This window comes from Diadema setosum (genome assembly GCF_964275005.1).
Source record: "Diadema setosum chromosome 20 unlocalized genomic scaffold, eeDiaSeto1 Scaffold_20_unloc_1, whole genome shotgun sequence".
NCBI lineage: Eukaryota > Metazoa > Echinodermata > Echinoidea > Diadematoida > Diadematidae > Diadema > Diadema setosum.
Genome location: NW_027307649.1, coordinates 877,784 through 897,392, shown reverse-complemented (window position 1 = coordinate 897,392; position 19,609 = coordinate 877,784). Strand labels below are relative to the sequence as shown.

Here is a 19,609-nt window from a genome sequence, read left to right as displayed (position 1 = left end):
CCCTGCTGCAGTCGACAAACTTAAATACTGATAAAACTTTGCCTGGCATAAGAGGCTCAAACAAACAAACAAAATCTTCAAATATTTTCTGTGTTACAAAGAGCAGTGCAGCTTCAATAATAACAAAGTTGTCCTTTTGTTTTGCTTACAATAAAATGTACAATGTTACCTTGACTCTCTAGAAAGACAACAACATTACTGTACATTCCGTGCCGTGCCGCCTTAAAAGGATGATTAAAAACAAAAATGCGTACAGACCTGATTGCACTCAGCAATTCGTGGCTAGACTAGACGGCTATAACTAAAGGCATTGCCTGTAAAGAAGAAAACTTTGCACATGCCATCTCCACGAACAAGTCAGCAAAGATACAGAGTTAATACTTTAATCGATGCATACTCTGATAAACTTAAGTCTGCAAAGCTTGCGACTAATGTCATGTAAGGACCCTCAGAACATAGCATATTTCTCCCGAACACACAAAGCACCTAACGAACGTCTTATATTCTGGCACAGAACAGCTATTTTTTTCATTTTTTTTTTTCATTTTTTATCACAGCCTCTTAGATATAAATCCTACAAATCGCATCTTGTTTTCCCTTTGTCCTGCAAGTCTATTCTGCCTATATATATTACACGCCTTCCATTCAATCTAACTGCAATTCATGTTTCAGGAAACATCATTCTAGAAAACACGTAATAAATAGATCACAGCAGTTTGGTGGATTTACATCTTGGTGCGTGCATGCTTGGTAGGGAGCGTGAACAATTCACACTGGAAATATTTCACAGTGATTATACTTCTTTATAGCTTTTCTTACGGTAAGGTGGTGGTATGTATTCTTAGTGGCTGAAGAGGCTACAATTATTGTGAAAAACAGGAGGGTTCACAAGATATGTTGCTCACAAGAGTTGTTTTGCGTAGACATAATTTTTACTCACAATACACCGTTTTTAGTTGGTCACGAGGCACTGCTCTTAAAACTGCTGCATGTGAATTGACACGTTAAACAAATGTCAGAAGAGGTCCAAATACATAAATTCTTCCTTACAAATACAATTCCTGCTAATGCTAAAAATAAACACAATTTGTGACAATGATATCGTTAGGGTTTTAGACACTAATTGTGCATGATTACACAAGCACATCCTCGTCGTTCATACAAAGTCATAAGCACACATAGACCGTGACAAGACATCTGTAACAATGTTTCAAGTGATACTTGTGTGTCCATTTTAACTCTACACAACAAGGGAAAACAATAAATATCCTCCTACTCACTGATTCAGTTTGGTTTAATTAGTAGTCAAAGTAAGAATAATAACAAACTGTAGGTGAAAGTCCAATAGGGATGTGCTGATGTTACAACATGAAGTGAAATGAATAGTTTAGATAATGAAGTATCAGAAACACATCCAAATAAGCAAAAGTTCGGCTTACCATCTCGAAAGATGCAAGTATTTCCACAACTTAAATGGTATGTACTAGGAAAGAACTGCGAGAGTGATATCCCAAATCTTTACAATACCAGATACCCCCGTTACTCCCACATTTTATAGTTCAAGTAACATTTTAACCATGCAATGGGAAGGGAGGTTTAATATATCATCCAGCATTTTGCCATGTGGAGATACACTGATTATTTTTCTTTTATTTTCAAATGATTACTGTCATTTTTGTAGACATTAATACATATGCGCTTACACTTACACTAGCTATCCTACCTGCAAGTTTAAATCTTCATGCTTGAAAAGGAAATCACAACTTGGAAAATTTGCAAACATGGGTAAAGTGGACAGGAGTTATGCATATACATGTAATATCATCATTTTCTGGTGGTCACGTGGTAAATAAAGGAGAATTTAGCAGTATTGTCCAGGCGAGCTTTAGCACTACTTTCTGCATCTTGTGGGGAAGTTCAAGATGCTGAGCTATATCTGGTTTTTTAAGACAACAGAAAGTCCCAACAATTTGGTGCTGACGTCTTTGGTGACATTTTTACACTTACATCTATGGAATGATCAAAGTGGCTTTTCCTGTTGTCGACACGCTTTTGTTTGTTTTTGCTTTTAATTGTGCGTTTAGAGATACACAAATCTACACCTCTCTTTGATACAACACTAGATTCATTGCATGCACAACAATGCTAATTTCAAAAGTGGTGTAACAAATAAATACTAAGAGTTTACCAACGAGGCATCGAAATATATATACTTTAAAAAAAAATATTGTCGATATTCCCTTTTGCCTTCAACAGCAGCTTTTGAGCCTGCTCATCAATCGAAGAACGTGTCTACATGAAACGTGAAGAAACTACTGCCATAATATTACACTCAGTACGTGCTTCTATAACAGACTCCCTCTTAAACGCAGGGCAGAATGTTTCTCACTCGATCGCTTCCTCCATCCTCCCCTGTTGCCATGGAGACATAGGTCCCTAATACGACCGAAAGTTGTCTTCTGGGTAGTCGGTATCGTTTAGAAGACCATCCGGGCTGAGGGATTCCCGTTCGTCCTTCTCCTGGATTAATCTTTCCATCTCCTCCCTCATCCGCCGTCTGAAGAATCCACACTTCACAGGAAAAAGAAAAGTGAAAGTGGTGCAAAATATAACACCACTTGAACAAAATGTATACAAAATTCCATACGAGACATACTTGTGTGCGTATATCATATTACATCTTCATAGTGTCTTCCCAGTGTATGATTTGGCAGTACTGTCTGAGGTGGGTGTACGTTGTGTGTGCGTGTGCATGTGCGTGTGTGCGTGTGTGTGTGTGTGTGTGTGTGTGTGTGTGTGTGTGTGCACTGAGATATAATTGCATTCATTTTGGGATTGTAGTTTAATAAGTGCAGGAATTATGACAATTATTATTCAGAAATTGAATTTAGAAGAATAAGGAAATATGTGCTGGGAAGTTGTTTATACAGGTATATCGGAGAATTCGTTAAAAACTAAAGGATGGAAGACAATTATATTGATTAAATATGTTTTATATTCAGCGAGATCAGAAGGGGAAGTACCAAATCTTAATGATGTAATGAAGTATTTTAGGGAGTGTACAGAAGAAGAAAATGAAATAGCAGTTAGAAGAGGAACAGTTGGAATAACTTATTTGTCAATGTGGGAACATATACAAGCCGATGACGTAATGTTTTAAGGTGAAGGTTTGTTTTTCTTTCTTTTCTTTCGTTTTTTTTTTTTTTGCCGTCTTGTTAAGTTGTCCTTGAGAGTCAGTCATTATTATGTGTTGCTGATTTTTTTCCATCACTTTCACATCACTACCAAAATGTATTGTATTGTATAAAGAAAAAAAAAAGGCAATTACACGTAGGCCAGATTTATTCAAGTTTTAATATACTTATAAATTGAAACACGAGAGCTGAAAGCATGCATGGGCTGGTTGGGGGTGAGTGTGTGTGTATGCGTGTGTGTGTGTGTGTGTGTGTGTGTGTGTGTGTGTGTGTGAGTTTGTGTGTGCGCTAAAAAAACCCGGATATTATTTTGATCAACTTTGATCAACTGAATCTTGATGTAAGATTTGACATACCTTTATAAACTTTGTATGTTAGTAAATGTTGTTTGTCTTTGTATAATGCTGTTTTGTCTTTGTGAATGTGATTTATGTGGCATTGAACAAAATTCGAATTAAGAATCATAAAAAAGTGTGTGTGTGTGTGTGTGTGTGTGTTAATGTGTGTGTGCGTGCACTTTCCTTCTGCCTTAACTTTTTTTTTCAAATCTTGCATAAACAATTATTGTAATTACTTTTGCGATTACACAATGTAGCAATCAAGCATCATTATTTGGGCCGTCTCCTTTCTTCTTCACTAGGCTCTATGTCTGACGAACTGCAGAAAATAATGTTTCGCATTTGTGTGTGTGCGTGTGTGTGTGTGTGTGTGTGTGTGTGTGTGTGTGTGGAAATTAGTTTGGATAAGAAGTGAACTATGGTGGCATATTGTGAACTATAATATCAGATTGCAGGGGTCATCAGTCATGCTTTTTTTTTCCCTATAATTCCCACCAGCAAATCACTTTGTTCGTCTTACTCTGATGATTTTGTACCTTACTAATATTGGCTCAGTGTATGTGCCTTGATAGCGTTACTTCCCATAATAGGGTATTTATAGGAAAAGATAAAAGAGGTATCTATACATCCTGGGCAGGGTCATGAGGTCAGTAGAATATGAGCCTCGGGTAAAGAAGAGGAATAGAGTATTCAACTGGTTGGCAAAAAGAAAAGAAAAATGAAATTACCTGTCACCTGATAGATATTGTTTACCACGTCTCGATATTAAAGGTATAATAGCCTTAGTTTGGCAAAGGCACCTCGCAATGGAATCGCAAACAGCGATCGGCTCGCTCAGCTCCGCTCGCAGGTCGCTTAGCTCCGCTCGCAGGGCTGGTCGCTTCACTTGCCGTGACTGTGCACGTCCACAAATTATAAGGAGCTGCCTTTGCAAAGGTTATGCCAAAGGATATTTCCATCTCTCTTTACATGTCCTAATCTCCCTCCCTTGTTTTATAGGCCTACATCACTCCATCTCATCGAACCACAAAATTCATGTTCTTATCCTGACTGTCAGCCTTGATCAAATAACTAAAGACTCATTAATTTCAAATTTTTACATTTGAACATATATAAATTAGTTATACTGGGTACAGAGTTTGAGGATTTATAATGATTGGGATGAAAAATAAGAATGTTTTCAAAGTTTATAACAAATTGCAATGAACAAGGATGATGACATGGCAGCCTCACCATACGAATGCATGAGATGTGGCTCAAGGAAGCAGCACAAAAGAAGAAGGTATGCATAGATTACACACAGGTGAGCTTGCAAGCATGCGGTATTGTAATGGAATGACACTGCTACATTTCTGAGATATGTGAGGCTCCTATGTCATCATCTTTGTTCAGTGTAATTTGTTTAAGGTTTTTGAAAGTACTGTTTCTCTGCTCAAGAACCACAATAAATTCTACAAATCTATACATGAAGCTGTTGATTTATGTACTACATGATGTGAAATTATGAAAATCGTCCGGAATGCCCCTTTAAGCCCCAGAAGGGCATTAGTGCCGTAGATGACACTTGGAATAGTATTGTTTTTCTTTACAAGAGTGAATAAGATCATTTGCTTGGGCTGTGAGGTGATTACTAAGTACTGCAGACATGAATATCAGAGGTAATTTGCACGCCTTGATATTGATATCTATATGGAGCTGCAGAAAAGTGCCATAGATTGGGCATTAAATCAGCACCCATCTGCTTATCTGAAGACCTGAAAACGGAGATGCTCAGGCTATGAAGTCCTTACTACCGACGTTCTTACCTTCCACATGACTAAAATGACGGCGACAAGACAGACGATTCCCGCTGCGATGCTCACCGCAATAACCCACTTTGGCACGGGCTTATTGGACACGGACGATTCCGTGTATATTAATGTTACGATCTGGACAAAGAGTGGAAGAAAACGCAACAGTAAAACATGACCAATAGCTAGTTCTTTGGTGCATTCACCCGCGCTGTCTAATTCTCACGCGTGACAAATTTCACGCAAAGAGTCGAACCCTTGAAACACACATTTCCAGAAACAAGTTAGGTTTGCCAGTCTTATAATCACATATTGCATACACACAGTGCATTTGAAAAGATATACAATCTATCCATTCAATGACTTATAATTCTACCTACCTACTTATGTCCTTTGACTTCAACATTCTAAAATATGAAAGATTAATTTCCATTAGTAAGGCTAATGTACCTTAGAGTTTGCATTTGCAAATTTGGTCCATGGCAAGGAACCACGTTCCTATGGTTTGGTGATGTATCTTTGTGCTGTAATTTTTATCGCTATGTGAGATTTGATCGATTTCCGGGAACATCATGTGTAATGTAGTCCTTTAAAGGACTTGTTTGGCAAGAGAAGAATCTAGAAAGAGGAGAGTAGAGAGGGAAGTGACGTAGAGAGAGTGTAGGGAAGGCAAATAGTGAGAATCAATGGGCAGCTGGGAGCTGGAAGTTGAGGATTGCACAAATGGAGATGGGAGAATAGGAAAACTTTCAAACAACACATTACTCTTTCTGTCTCAAATTTACAAATATTTGTATTCTTTTCCTCTGATGTTGTGCTGATCAAAATGAGTTTAACCCTAACTAGGCCGGGCTATTTAGGTAGATCATAGAGCCGGGGGGGGGGGGGGGGGGGGGGGTGGGGGGGCCCTCCAGATCTCGGCCGTCGACCGCGCGATCGCGACGAAAATTGGCACACACATTGCCTATGATGTAATCTAAAGTATCACAAAGTTAAATTTTTAAAAATTATCATTTATGCTAAATTATGCTAATTTATGCATAATGATGCATGAAATCAGACAATTTGGTATAAATCACTAAATAGAGCTCAAAATGGGCACATTTTTTGTGTGAACGTTCTTTTTAGTGTCCTGAACAAATATGAGAGAAAAAAATTTTGCCATCAGAAAAAATTTCTTAAGTATTTTATTGTTTTTTGAATTTCTTATGTATTTCTTTGTTTTTTCGACCTTATGTTTTTCATTGTTTTTTCGATGAAACTTGTCCGTGACATTGTTCCGATCAAGAAAATATGTTATTAATTGATTTTAATCAATAAAACCCCAAAATAATCATACTTTTATGAAATTTGCCTGTCAGCACAGTTTGCATTGAAATTGTACACGAATTCACGTTTTTGAGCAATTTTTGGTCTGACATGCACATACATATTTATGCGCAACTTCAGAACCGCGCACCCGGGCATTGCAAATTTGGTGACAAAAGATGCGGGAGACTCAAAAGAAAAAAGTCATGAAACGTCGCGGCGATAGCTTTTCCCGTTAGCGATACATCGCGCGGAACGTCGGGGGGGGGGGGGGCCTCGGAGGCCCCCCCCCCCGGCCTAGTTAGGGTTAACAGGTTTCATCTCATCTTTCCCAAATTCTCCAATGTCGAATATGCTATATCAATAATTCAGAGTTTTTCAGGGATTTTTAATGGGAGCAATACGGATCATATCTGAAGCAGAACTCCTGTAGGACTGAACGGGTTAAGTGATGACCGTATCCCTGCTACATCAATGATACACCAACTCACCTTTACTAAGTCAGGTCTGTCTGACGTTGGCTGTATATGTCTCCTAAGAGGGTCGTCCACGCCAATCTTCCCCTCGGCAACCAGCTCAATTTTCCCTAAATCTTCCTGCAGATCAAAACAATGTACATGAATGCATAAAATATCAGTACAAGGATGATGCACAATGTATCCAGGCAACCATTTAATTCAACTTCTCTTTGTTTAGCTGTGACAAAAAAAAAAAAAAAATCAGCATGTTCTTTATTCTCACATAATATGTCAGTTTACATTAACCCCCATTCATCCTCAAGGATGGAGACTTCAGTTCATTAAATTAGATCTACATATATTTTAATGTTATATTTCAGGAACAAAAAAATCACAATTTTGTTTTGTTTTGTGTTGTTTTTTAAATATTTAATACATTCAACATTTGCCTGTTCCACTAGGCAAAGGGAAAGAGAGCGTTTGAAGTATATCCAGCATAATTATATCTTTGCTCAATATGTTTCAGGGACTGCAGAACATTTTTTAGTGTGTGTGTTTGGGGGGAGATCTGCAGGCTAGATCGTGGGGTCAAGGGTCAATGGCAATTCAACAAGTTACAAGATCTATAAAAAAAAAAAAAAAAAAAAAAAAAAAGCTGCGGAATTAATGAACCTCCAGTCACTCCTATCACACCGAGCTCCATCTCACCTTCAAAAAGGTATCTTCAAATATCCTCATGCTGAATTCCACAACAGCGCCCCCACCCTGCTCCAAGGTGTCTACCGTGCAGGGAATATATGCACACTCTGTATTGAAACATGTCTGGAAGATTGTTAGAGAGAGAGAGAAAAAAAAATAAAGCACAGCATATTATTACCAGTGTATCACGTAAGTATGAATCATCACTGCTAGACTTTATAGCAGCTGACTGCATTCTCCACAGAGTTACATATGTATCTCAACAAAATATCATTAGATAATATCACAGTTAATTAGGGCGAATTATTTGTTTCCATGCTTATTTTAAATCTGATACCATCCAGCTGAAGAAGAAATGACAAGGAATGGCGACAAGCCATCCAAGAATAAGCCAGTTCACAGTTAGCTAATGGGCACATTGGTACAAATGACCTTTCTTTTTCTCCATTGGTTAGACACTTCACTCGTTTTCAAAGCAGCATGATGCATAAGCATGCCCACAATTTATGGAACTCACGTTAAACTAAGAATAAACTTGCGCAGAGCAGGTGACAAGAATGGTCTGTCAGTTGACACTTTGGCAGATGTTCATTTCACTGTTTTGTGTTGAATGCATAAACAAAGCCTTTCTTTGCAAATGATTGACAAATTGCCCTACATCGACGTAAATAAGCACTGAATTGATCAGTGTTTTTTAGTAGTTGCCATGATAAAAAATCATGAACTCGAGCAGGATTCGAACCTACGACCTCCTGATCACCGGACAAGCGTCATCTCCACTAGACCACCGAGCTTTCGCCCGACAGCAAGTGTTGGTTCTAATCCTTATAGCATGCAGCGGGTACTGCTTTGTTATTTAAATTTCTTCCGTCGAGATGTTTTCATTGCAACTGATTGACAAATTGCCCTACATCGACGTAAATAAGCACTTAATTGATCAGTGTTTTTTAGTAGTAGCTTTCTTCGACGGAAGAAATTCATGAATTTGAATAACAAAGCAGTACCCGCTGCATGCTATAAGGATTAGAACCAACACTTGCTGTCGGGCGAAAGCTCGGTGGTCTAGTGGAGATGACGCTTGCCCGGTGATCAGGAGGTCGTAGGTTCGAATCCTGCTCGAGTGTGTACGTTCATGATTTTTTATCATGGCTACTACTAAAAAACACTGATCAATTCAGTGCTTATTTACGTCGATGTAGGGCAATTTGTCAATCAGTTGCAATGAAAACATCTCGACGGAAGAAATTCATGAATTTGAATAAGTCTTTCTTATACCAACATTGCTAAATACCAGGCTTGCAGTCAGGTGGATGTGCTAGTAAGCACCATTTATAAGGGTTACATGAATAATCATTACATTAGGGATGCTTATCTCAGTGAATTAAAAAACAGTCATGCCTGATTGTGCAAATGACCTTTTTGTGCTCATGCGCAAATTGGAACTGTAAACTGGCTTACAGTTATCACACGTTTCTGGGCAAATGGACGTACGACTCTCTTTGCTGGTAATGAATGTTGTGATTTAATATATTCTGACATCTCAAATCACACTGTTTTACCCATTTTTTGTCCTTTCACTTCAATAAGCTGGGAGGAGGGACAAAGAAAGGAAATGCACCCAAATAAAAATCAAAATGCAAGTTGTAGACTACATGGATATTCAAGGAAATGATACTCAATTCATCTCCTGTCACTTATTCATTATTATTATTCTTTTTTTTTTGTAGCCATGAGATTACCAATAGCAAGAAATTCTTCCCTCGAGATGTAGGGCAATCCATCACCCCATCTTGCAAACAAGAAAGTCTATAATATTTTCTTAATAACAATTTAACAACATGTAACAATACAATAATTGAGGTATCCAACTGTTATTTGCTTGAAAAATATTACTAGAATGTCATGCTCATTGTTTTTAAAGATCTCGTATATATGAAGAGTTTGTTTGCAAAAACCGATAAGTCCATATTTGCCAAATGGAGATATTTGCGATTGAAGGTCAAGAAAAATAAAGAGAATAATAAGAAAAATGTTGATTCTTTTGACCATAACTTCAAAAATATACCTTTATAAGTAGTGACCAATATATCATTTAAAAAGTATTATTTTGTACTTTATGGCAGAGATCGTACTTTAAAATCTTCAAAAATGGACTTATCGGTTTTTGCAAACAAACCCTTCATATGTAATTTGTAAGATGCATGCCCTAAATGCTTATCACTCTTGGCTTTATACCATCAATCAGTAGCAATCTATTTGATATTTGATCCTGATTGGTCTATCTTGATCAGCTCTTGATTTTGTAAAGCCCGCCGCACACTACACGACTCACGACTATACGACCTTACGACCAAAAGACCCAGTCGTACGACCTGCCAACGCACACTATACGATCAGACCTTACGAGTAGGCTTACGACTGTTCTGTCTTCAGTACATTTTACCAAGGAGTATTAAAGTGCATGCAGTGCGCACTGCGTGCGCTTGCATTTTACTGTATCTTGATTGGCTGAAAGCCCACGACCGGTCGTAGAAATTCAACATATCAAATCTCTACGACTGGCGCTTAGACCCAGTCGTACCACTGGAAACTGGCAAGACTGCGACGTCACACTTCCAGTTTTACGGTCGTACGACCGGTCGGATCGTATAGTGTGCGGCGGGCTTAAAGGACAAGTTCACCTTCATAGACATGTGGGTTGAGTGAATGCAGCAATATTAGTAGAACTCATCAGTGAGAGTTTGAGGAAAATCGGACAATCCGTTCAAAAGTTATGAATTTTTGAAGTTTCTGCTCAGTCACGGCTGGATGAAAAGACTAAGTAAGCTTGTGATGTCACATGAGTAAAACGATATAAAGAAAGAATAGAGAAAGTTCTCGTATAACAAAAGAACACACGACTTCTCTCTTTCAGAAGGCAGGGGGAATAATATTACCCTTAACATACGTCAGTAGCAAGTCGAAGAAATGTGCACTTTATTCAACAAGGCAATCGCCAAATTGTGTCTCGCCCATTCGCGTACAAGGAATTAATATTTTTTATAACTCCCAGAAGTTAATTGACCTGCTTATGACCTTTGACCTTGTGGTGACCTTCAACACCCTAAGGGACATTTACCATCCAAGTTTGGTCACAAACGGAAAAAGGGATCAAAAGTAATGAGCCATAATCGAAATGCGCCATAAAAACTTAACATTGGGCCCTAAAAATTTGTTGACCCCTTTCTGTGACCTTTGACCTTGTGATGACTTTTAACTCCCCAAGGGACATCTACCGTCCAAGTTTGGTCACAAACGGACATAGGGATCAAAAGTTATGAGCCACAATCAAAATGCACCCTAAAAACATAACATTGGGCCCTAAAAGTTTGTTGACCCCTGTCTGTGACCTTTGACCTTGTGACGACCTTCACCTCCCCAAGGGACATCTTCCATCTAAGTTTGGTCACAAACGGACAAAGGGATCAAAAGTTATGAGCCATAAACGAAATGCGCCCTAAAAACTTAACATTGGGCCCTAAAAGTCCGTTGACCCCCGTCTGTAACCTCTAACCTTGTGGTTACCTTCAACTTCCCAAGAGACATCTACCATCACCAAAGTTTGATTGCCATTGTACAGTTTGTAGCAACATGTGCCGAGTTACGTGTGATAAGAGAGTCTTCCAAGTAAACTTTAACGCATGACCTCAAATGACCTTTGACCTTATCATGTGACCTCTTACGGCACCATAACATGAAGGTACCCCTAGTGCATCCATCACCCAAGTTTGATTGCCATTGTAGCAACATGTGTCGAGTTACGTGTGATAAGAGAGTCTTGCAAGTAAACTTTAACGTATGACCTCAAATGACCTTTGACCTTATCCTGTGACCTCCAACAGCACCATAACATGAAGGTACCCCTAGTGCATCTATGACCTAAGTTAGGTTGTAATCCAAGCAACTTATGTGAAGTTATTTGTCAAAAGAGAGTCTTGCAGGTAAACTTTAACATAGAAAAGAGAGTCTTGCACATACTCTTTAATATATGACCTCAAATGACCTTTGACATCATCACATGACCTCCGACAACACCATAACATGAAGATACCCCTAGTGCTTCTATCACCCAAGTGTGGCTGCCATTGCTGTAACAGTTGCCAAGTTATGCATCATAAGAGAGTCTTGCAGGTAAACTTTAACATTTGTGACGGACGACGGACGACGGACGGACGCCATGTGGATCCCTTAGTCTCGCCTTCACCTCCGGTGGGCGAGACAAAAAGTGAAGTTTTGTGAAATTCTCTTTTTATTTTCCTTATATAGTTGTATGCATGTGACATCATACACTGTAGTAGTCTTTTCATCCATCAGTGACTTCGCAGATATTTAAAATATTCATAACTCTTGAACGCATTGTCCGATTTTCCTCAAACTTTCAGTGATGCGTTCTACTAATATTGCTGCATTCTCTCAATCCTAATGTATATGAAGGTGAACTTGTCCTTTAACAATCGTGCAAGACAACAAGGCTATACGTTTAAGATACGCATCCTAGAACGCCCATTCTCATCCCTGAAAGACTGGTCACGTGACAAGTATTTACCAATCGCTTATTTTTGTTGGAGCCAAAGAGGGCCGATGCCACCGGACCGTTGGGTGTCTCCTCTGGGGTGGCCGTCTTGTTCCTCTGGGCCAACATGGTCTGTAGGAGTCGGGACTGTTCGGCCATGAGGGAGTGGATGTCACACGTGCCTGTTCCTTTCATCTGAAAGAAACATGTCAAGACACCAAAACGAACTCACTTGGGTGTTAACCCTATTTTAACTGGGCTATTTGAGACCAAATTTTTACGGGGGGGGGGGGGGTCAATTTGACCCTCCCCCCACCCCTTCAGATATCGGCTGCCGATCTCTTCTTCTTGTTTAACCCTATTCTAACTGGGCTATTTGAGACCAAGTTTTTACGGGGGGGGGGGGGGTCAATTTGACCCCCCTTCAGATCTCGGCTGCCGATCTCGCGATCGCCGCAAAATTTTGCCTGAAGATAGAGCCGGATGTCAACTACAAGATAACATGGTCATACAATAGAAAAATATTGGCTTTCTACTTCTAATAATAAATTAATTATGCAAATTTAAGCATTAAATCATATTTTCACCTATAACTCCATTAAAAAAACTGAAGGATCACGGAATTTTTGTGTCAAAGTTCCTCAAGACACATCGAATAATTTTTTTGCAAAAAAATAGCAAAATCAAAATCACTTTCTTTTGTTTTTTTATTGTTTTGTTAATTTCTTATGTATTTCATTGTTTTTTCAACCTTTTGTTTTGTTTTTGTTTTTTTTTGCCAAAATTTGTTGCAGGCAGTCTACATTAGAATTGATTGATTTAAGTGGTTAAAAGTTGAAATAATCTAATTTATATCAGTTTTTAAAAAAACACCCACAATTTGCATTGGATTTCCACACGATTTCATGAATTTGAGCTGTTTCCGGGTTGACATGCATATGCAAAACATTATGTAACTTCGGAATAGTGTACTCGCACGTCGCAAATTTGGTCTCAAAATATGCGGGAGACTTCAATAAAAAAAAGTCAAGAAAGGACGCGGCAAAATCTTTGCGCGTTGCGGAATCGTGGCGTGAAATGTCGGGGGGGGGGTCAATTTGCAAAACAACAACACTGTGTTATTTCCTTCACAAACACACACAAGCTGGATCTGATCGTAAGTTTCGATGTCGAACACCAACAGAGCTACCTTTTGCAATCATGTCAGTTTGTTCCTCTTCACAGCATCATTTCAAAACTTTTTCATGAAAGATTCTTAGGATTGAAACATCCGAGAGGATACTGTGCGATATATTTAAAAGTATATCACGCTCACTTCACAATCTATAATAAAACTTTCAAACGACAGTGTCAGACGAATATGCTTGTCCTCGGAGACTTACGGGAATGTGATAGACATTGAGGTGATGGTGTACATCACATTTTTGAAAATTTGTACATGCTCCCCAAGGTATGATGTTCCTGTTAAGTCTCTATTCTTGTTCTGGTACTCAATTCACTTTTTTTTAGGGGATCTCCACAATAAACTCCACTCTTCCCTTCAAAATCTATGCTATGATAACTAATAATAGTGAAAATATCCTCATCTTTAAATCAAATTATCATGTACGTAAGATATAACTGCAAATTTCCCACAGGAACATTATATATTACTTATTTTTTCCCCTTTATCTTCTTGCTAGTTTCAATGGCAGTATCAAATACACGGTACTGTAATTTGCAGGTGAGATTACATACAAACAAAAGGGCATGAAATACTTAAGTCAGAGGTGTTGTTAGTATTTAACAACAATGCCTTCGGTACTCTTGCAAAGGTGTATGGGCAAGATTAAGACAAGATAATCAGTTATTCCAGAGACTTGACTGAATCAGAGAGAATGATAGCGTCTCTTACCTCGATATTTGAGAAGTAAACCAGCATGTCTCCAGATTTTGTCTTCCAGGGAACGGAGATGTTGACGCTGGTCATAAAAGGGAGGTTGCTGGGGCCTAGATTCCTGGCCTGATGGAGAACAGGAAAGAGGCTTGAATTAGACCCGACGGCACAAACACATCTCTGTCATATTATACAGGTTTATCTTATCTGTACACGTTAAAGTGGTTTAGACCCAAGTAAATGCTATTCATAAAGTGTTGGAGAAAGAACACGAGAAACGGGCAAAAGAGAGTCAAACACAACACGAAATATTGGGGATGACACAAGTACGTCTTCATTTAAAGAAGCCAAACCTACAGGAACATTATTTTTTTTTCTCCATAGGCCACACAGAATTTAATCTTAGAGACTCAGTTTTTGAAAATAGAATGATTGATGTTATTCAATAGCAATGCACAGACACATCTGTTCGTTTCTTATAGGATAATAGGAGGTGATGATTCAAAAACAACAATTGGAACAACCTTAAAAAAAGGACATCTAAAAGACTTCCACAAAAACACCATCAACAACAATAACAGCAACAAAACGTATCAAATATCCACAGAGACAAACAAACAAACAAACAAACTTTAACGTAAGCAAAGGTTAAAGTGGTTACACAGATGCATGTACATGCATGAAATAAACTACATAAGATGACCACTAACATCATAAATGTGTCTGAATGATGGTCCTATGTGTCTGTCCATATCAAACTTGACATTCTCCGAGGGTATCAGAGGCATGCCGCTGTCCATCTGTGATTCTATGGTGGCCTTGTCCGGAGTGCTGGCCGCCTGCGTCTTGGGCTGACCGTACAACAAACTGTTGGGGTGGCTTACTCTGTGCCAAAGAAAAGAGATAGATAGACAGACAGAGAGAGCAATAAAAATAGACCATCTCAAAAAGAGGGGACCTTCATGTAAAACTCCGGGGAAGATCGATTTGCTTGTTATATCAGAACCAGTCCATGACGTCCCATCAGCCAATGTACGACAGTAGCGGGACTCGATGAGAAGCTTGCTTGTTAAATTATAGAGATAAAGATAGGACTGTCTATTTTTCTGGCCTTTATTCACGAAAAAGAACAGAGAAAATAAGAAAATATACTGTGCATATTGCATAACCTTCACATCTACTTGCAAGAATTTTCCTTACCAAATATTGGAGCATTAAAACCTTGCTTCCACAATGTGTTATCCTCCTTTAAAATTTCTCTTTCTGGGTGATGTCTTTCATCGGTCTTTGAGTGTTCCTTTTTTTTGTGATAAGTGAGGTTTTACATTCATCTTTGAGAAATCTCTTTTTGGATGGAAGTCTAACATCCTCCTTTGAGTACTCTCTGTTTTGGGTTGTTGGTTGTTGTTTTTTTTTTTTTTGGGGGGGGGGGTGGAGTCTCTAATCTTTGAGTATTCTCTTTTGAGATGGACTCTCTCATCCTTCTTTGAGAATTCACTTTTGGAATGGTGTCTCACATCCTTATTTAGTATTTCTTTTTGATGGAGATTCACATCCTTCTTTGAGCATTTTGTTTTGGGGATAAGGTTTCACACATTCTTTGAGTATTTTGTTTTTTTGGAAGGACTCTCACATCCTTCTTTGAGTACTCTCTTTTGGGATGGTCTCTCACATTCTTCTTTGAGTATTCTCTTGTGGGATGGAGTGTCACATCTTTTTTTGAGTATTTTCTTTTGAGATAGAGTCGAACATCCTTCTTTGAGTATTCTGTTTTGGGGATGGAGTCTTGCATTCTTTGAGCATTCTCTTTTGGGATGGCCTCTCACATTCTCCTTTGAGTATTCTCTTGTGGGATGGAGTGTCACATCCTTCTTCGAGTATTTTCTTTTGAGATGGAGTCAAACATCCTTCTCTGAGTATTTTGTTTTTGGGATAAGGTCTCATATCCTTCTTTGAGTGTTTTGTTTTGGGATGGAGTCTCACATCCTTCATTGAGTATTCTCTTTTGAAAGCGAGTCGAACATCCTTCTTTGAGAATTTTCTTCTCCTACAATCATGAAAAGTAGATCCTAGGTAAACGCCTAATCTCATCATGGAATAAAACACAAAAGTTGACAGATAAAAAAGAAGAAAACTGTAATGGTAACTTAATTCCTCAATCCGCAGTTAGGTCAGCCAAGTTCTCTTTATCCAGACCACAAATAGTGCACCCTGACTTTCTCCCCACACCCCTAAATGACTCTCTTACCCGGAAATTGTAACGTCTGCCTCTATCCTGATTGGCACCGTGATCCTCTGTACGTTATTCTGGAGGGTATTGTTGTATTCTGTGCTCGATGTCCTAGCCGTCACCACGATGTCGATGTTGCGGCTGTTGGCGTCTGCTGTCGGCACGGACAGCTTGACTCTGAAGCTGCTCTGCGAGGACGAGAGAAGATAAATCAAAGAGGAATAATCATCCTTTGCAAGCTTTCTGTTAAAGGACAGGTTCACCTTCATAGACATGTTTGTTGAGTGAATGCGGCAACAATTAGTAGAACACATCAGTGAGAGTATAAGGAAAATCGGACAATCCGTTTCAAAGTTATGAGTTTTTGAAGTTTCTGCTCAGTCACGGCTGGATGAGAAGACTATTATGGCTTGTGATGTTACGTGTGTACAACGATATAAAGAAAGAGAAAATTCAACGTATTTTCACTTTTCTCGCATAACAAAAGAATACTCGACTTCTCTCTTTCAGAAGGCAGGGGGAATAATATTACCCTTAACCCTATTCTAACTGGGGGGTCAATTTGAGCCCCCCCCCCCTCGACATTTTGCGCCGCGATTCCGCAACGCGCAAAGATTTTGCCGCGTCGTTTCATGACTTTTTTCTTTGAAGTCTCCCGCATATTTTGAGACCAAATTTGCGACGTCCGGGAACACCGTTCTGAAGTTACGTAATGTTTTGCGTATGCATGTCAACCCGAAAATGGCTCAAATTCATGATATCGTGTGCAAATCCAATGCAAATTGTGTTTTTTGGTTAAATTGATATAAATTAGATTATTTCAACTTTTAACCATTGAAATTAATCAATTTTAATGTAGATAAGTTTGAAAAAGTGCCTGCAACAATTTTGGCCAAAAAACAATAGAAAACAAAAGGTCAAAAAGGTCAAAAAAATGAAATACATAAGAAATTAACAAAACAATAAAAAACAAAAGAAAATAATTTTGATTGTGCTATTTTTTTTGCAAGAAAATTGTTCAATGTGTCTTGAGGAACTCTTACACAAAAATTTAGCAATCATTCAGTCGTTTTAATGGAGTCATAGGTGAAAATATTATTTCATGCGTAAATTTGCATAATTAATTTACTAAAAATAGAAAATAAAAATTTTTCTTTTGTATGACGATGTAATCTTGTAGTTGACATCCGGCTCTATGTTTAGCCAAAATTTTGCGGCGATCGCGCGATCGGCAGCCGAGATCTGAAGGGGCGGGGGTCAAATTGACCCCCCCCCCCCCCAGTAATAACTTGGTCACAAATAGCCCAGTTAGAATAGGGTTAACATACGTCAGTAACAAGTCGAAGAAATGTGCACTATATTCAAAAAGTAAAGTTTTGTGAAATTCTCTTTTATTTTCCTTATATCGTTGTACGCATGTGACATCATACACTGTAATAGTCTTCTCATCCAGCACTGACTGCGCACAGATATTTCAAGAATTCATAACTTTTGAATGGATTGTCCGATTTCCCCCAAACTTTCACTGACGTGTCCTACTAATATTGTTGCATTCACTCAATTCACATGTATATAAAGGTGGACTTGTCCTTTAAAACACCTGTAAGAAACAGGTGGCATTATAAAATCATGCTTCCTACTAACAAATAGCATGCTTCCTGACTTATTGTGTTTTTAATCCGCAATCTATCAAAATCATGATTCGCTACTAGAAGTTCATTTGCTCGCAGTGTAAAAGAAAAACGTGGAAACCGTCAAAATACACGTACAGAATTTGATTTTATTGGGAGAATTAGAGAAATGAAGATACACACGTCATTGTACAGCAGTGCGTCATATATAGTCACTGGCAAAATTATTTGCCACGCTCTTAAACACCACATACAAACTAAATTTCATCCAATGCTCGAAGCATATTTCAGGGATCTTTAAAATGCAGGCCAGTGCAGATAGTTGGAATTGATAGAAAATTCTATTATCTATTCTAGAACCCCAGTGTGGGAGGTTGGATTACAGCACACCACTCTGCTCCTATACAGTAATGTCTTATTCAAACTGGACCCTGGGCACAGTGCGGTCGATACATTTGTCTATGATTTGGCGGACGTAGGCCTACGCAGGTGACTACTAGATACGGCAAACAGCATATATGTTCACATTGTCTACCGAGCATCCTGTTATTTCCTGAACACCATCTGAGCAGTCCTGGGTAAATCCACACAAAGACAGTACGGGGATTGCATGGAAATCGAAACTCACATACAATGTGTTCACACAAAAAAATGAACATAATTGCACTGAGAGTAGAGATGTAAAAGTCTGTGCATTAAACAGCATTATCGTTGTGCCTGTCTCCCCAGTTCGCTATATAGAATGAAGGAGCCACACTATCTTTTTCTTTCTTTGATGTGACCACTAATGCATTCTAACTAATCTCATCTTAATGAAATCTATCTGCTGACAATCATAAAACATAAACCTGAAGTTAGGTATTCTATTAAATTCACTGCTATATACTTAACCTTGTACATACTTCCTGACACAGGAATAAAGACACCTGTATACAGGTATTACGACGGTGGTAAATAATCAACCTTTTGTAAGTGCTATATATACAGACGTCGGTATATACTCAACCTTTTTCGTTTTTTTAGTTCCTGACAGAGGTCAATATCACATCTTCTACAGGTTATATTTTCTGGCGTAGGTAAATATTGAGCCTTACGCAAATCACGTTTTCTGTTGTAGGCAAATATTCTACGTATAAAGGTAGCTAATGGCACCTGCGACTTACCCTTGAATTAGCCTTCATTGGGTTATCCACATCACATAAGAGGAAAGCAGTCATATTGGGTGCTTGCGGGAGACACAGCACAATGGCGTCTTGCTGTTTGGGTGAGGGACGAACAGATAAATAAGGTGAGTTCTTGTCATTTCTCATGTTTTGATGCATCATGCATTGTCCCAGACACAGAAGTATACAATTAATCATGCCTCAAGGGTAACGACAGGTCACTTTGAATGTTGTGGTGAAGCCAATAGAGTGTCGTGCAGGAGTGAGATCAGTACCTTCATAACGTTTTCACCTAAATGTTAGGACTTTAGAAATGTCCAAACATATTGGTGCAAGATTAGGCGATGGTTGCAAACCTTCCACGCTCCGA

General features: G+C 38.7%; 1 protein-coding gene across 1 annotated transcript in view; it reads right to left on the bottom strand.

The window, feature by feature from the left end:
* Positions 1–729: 729 nt before the first annotated feature.
* Positions 730–19,609, bottom strand: part of LOC140245684 (integrin alpha-9-like) — a 102,317-nt gene continuing 83,437 nt past the window's right edge. Inside the window, exons 17-25 of the mRNA XM_072325227.1 lie at positions 19,240–19,332; positions 16,464–16,633; positions 14,926–15,100; positions 14,234–14,341; positions 12,373–12,534; positions 7,797–7,910; positions 7,122–7,226; positions 5,338–5,460; positions 730–2,571 (exon numbers count right to left, since the gene is read on the bottom strand). Of these exons, the coding sequence (XP_072181328.1) occupies positions 2,437–2,571; positions 5,338–5,460; positions 7,122–7,226; positions 7,797–7,910; positions 12,373–12,534; positions 14,234–14,341; positions 14,926–15,100; positions 16,464–16,633; positions 19,240–19,332 (1,185 nt within the window). The 3' untranslated portion in view covers positions 730–2,436. The remainder of the gene's footprint in view (positions 2,572–5,337; positions 5,461–7,121; positions 7,227–7,796; positions 7,911–12,372; positions 12,535–14,233; positions 14,342–14,925; positions 15,101–16,463; positions 16,634–19,239; positions 19,333–19,609) is intronic.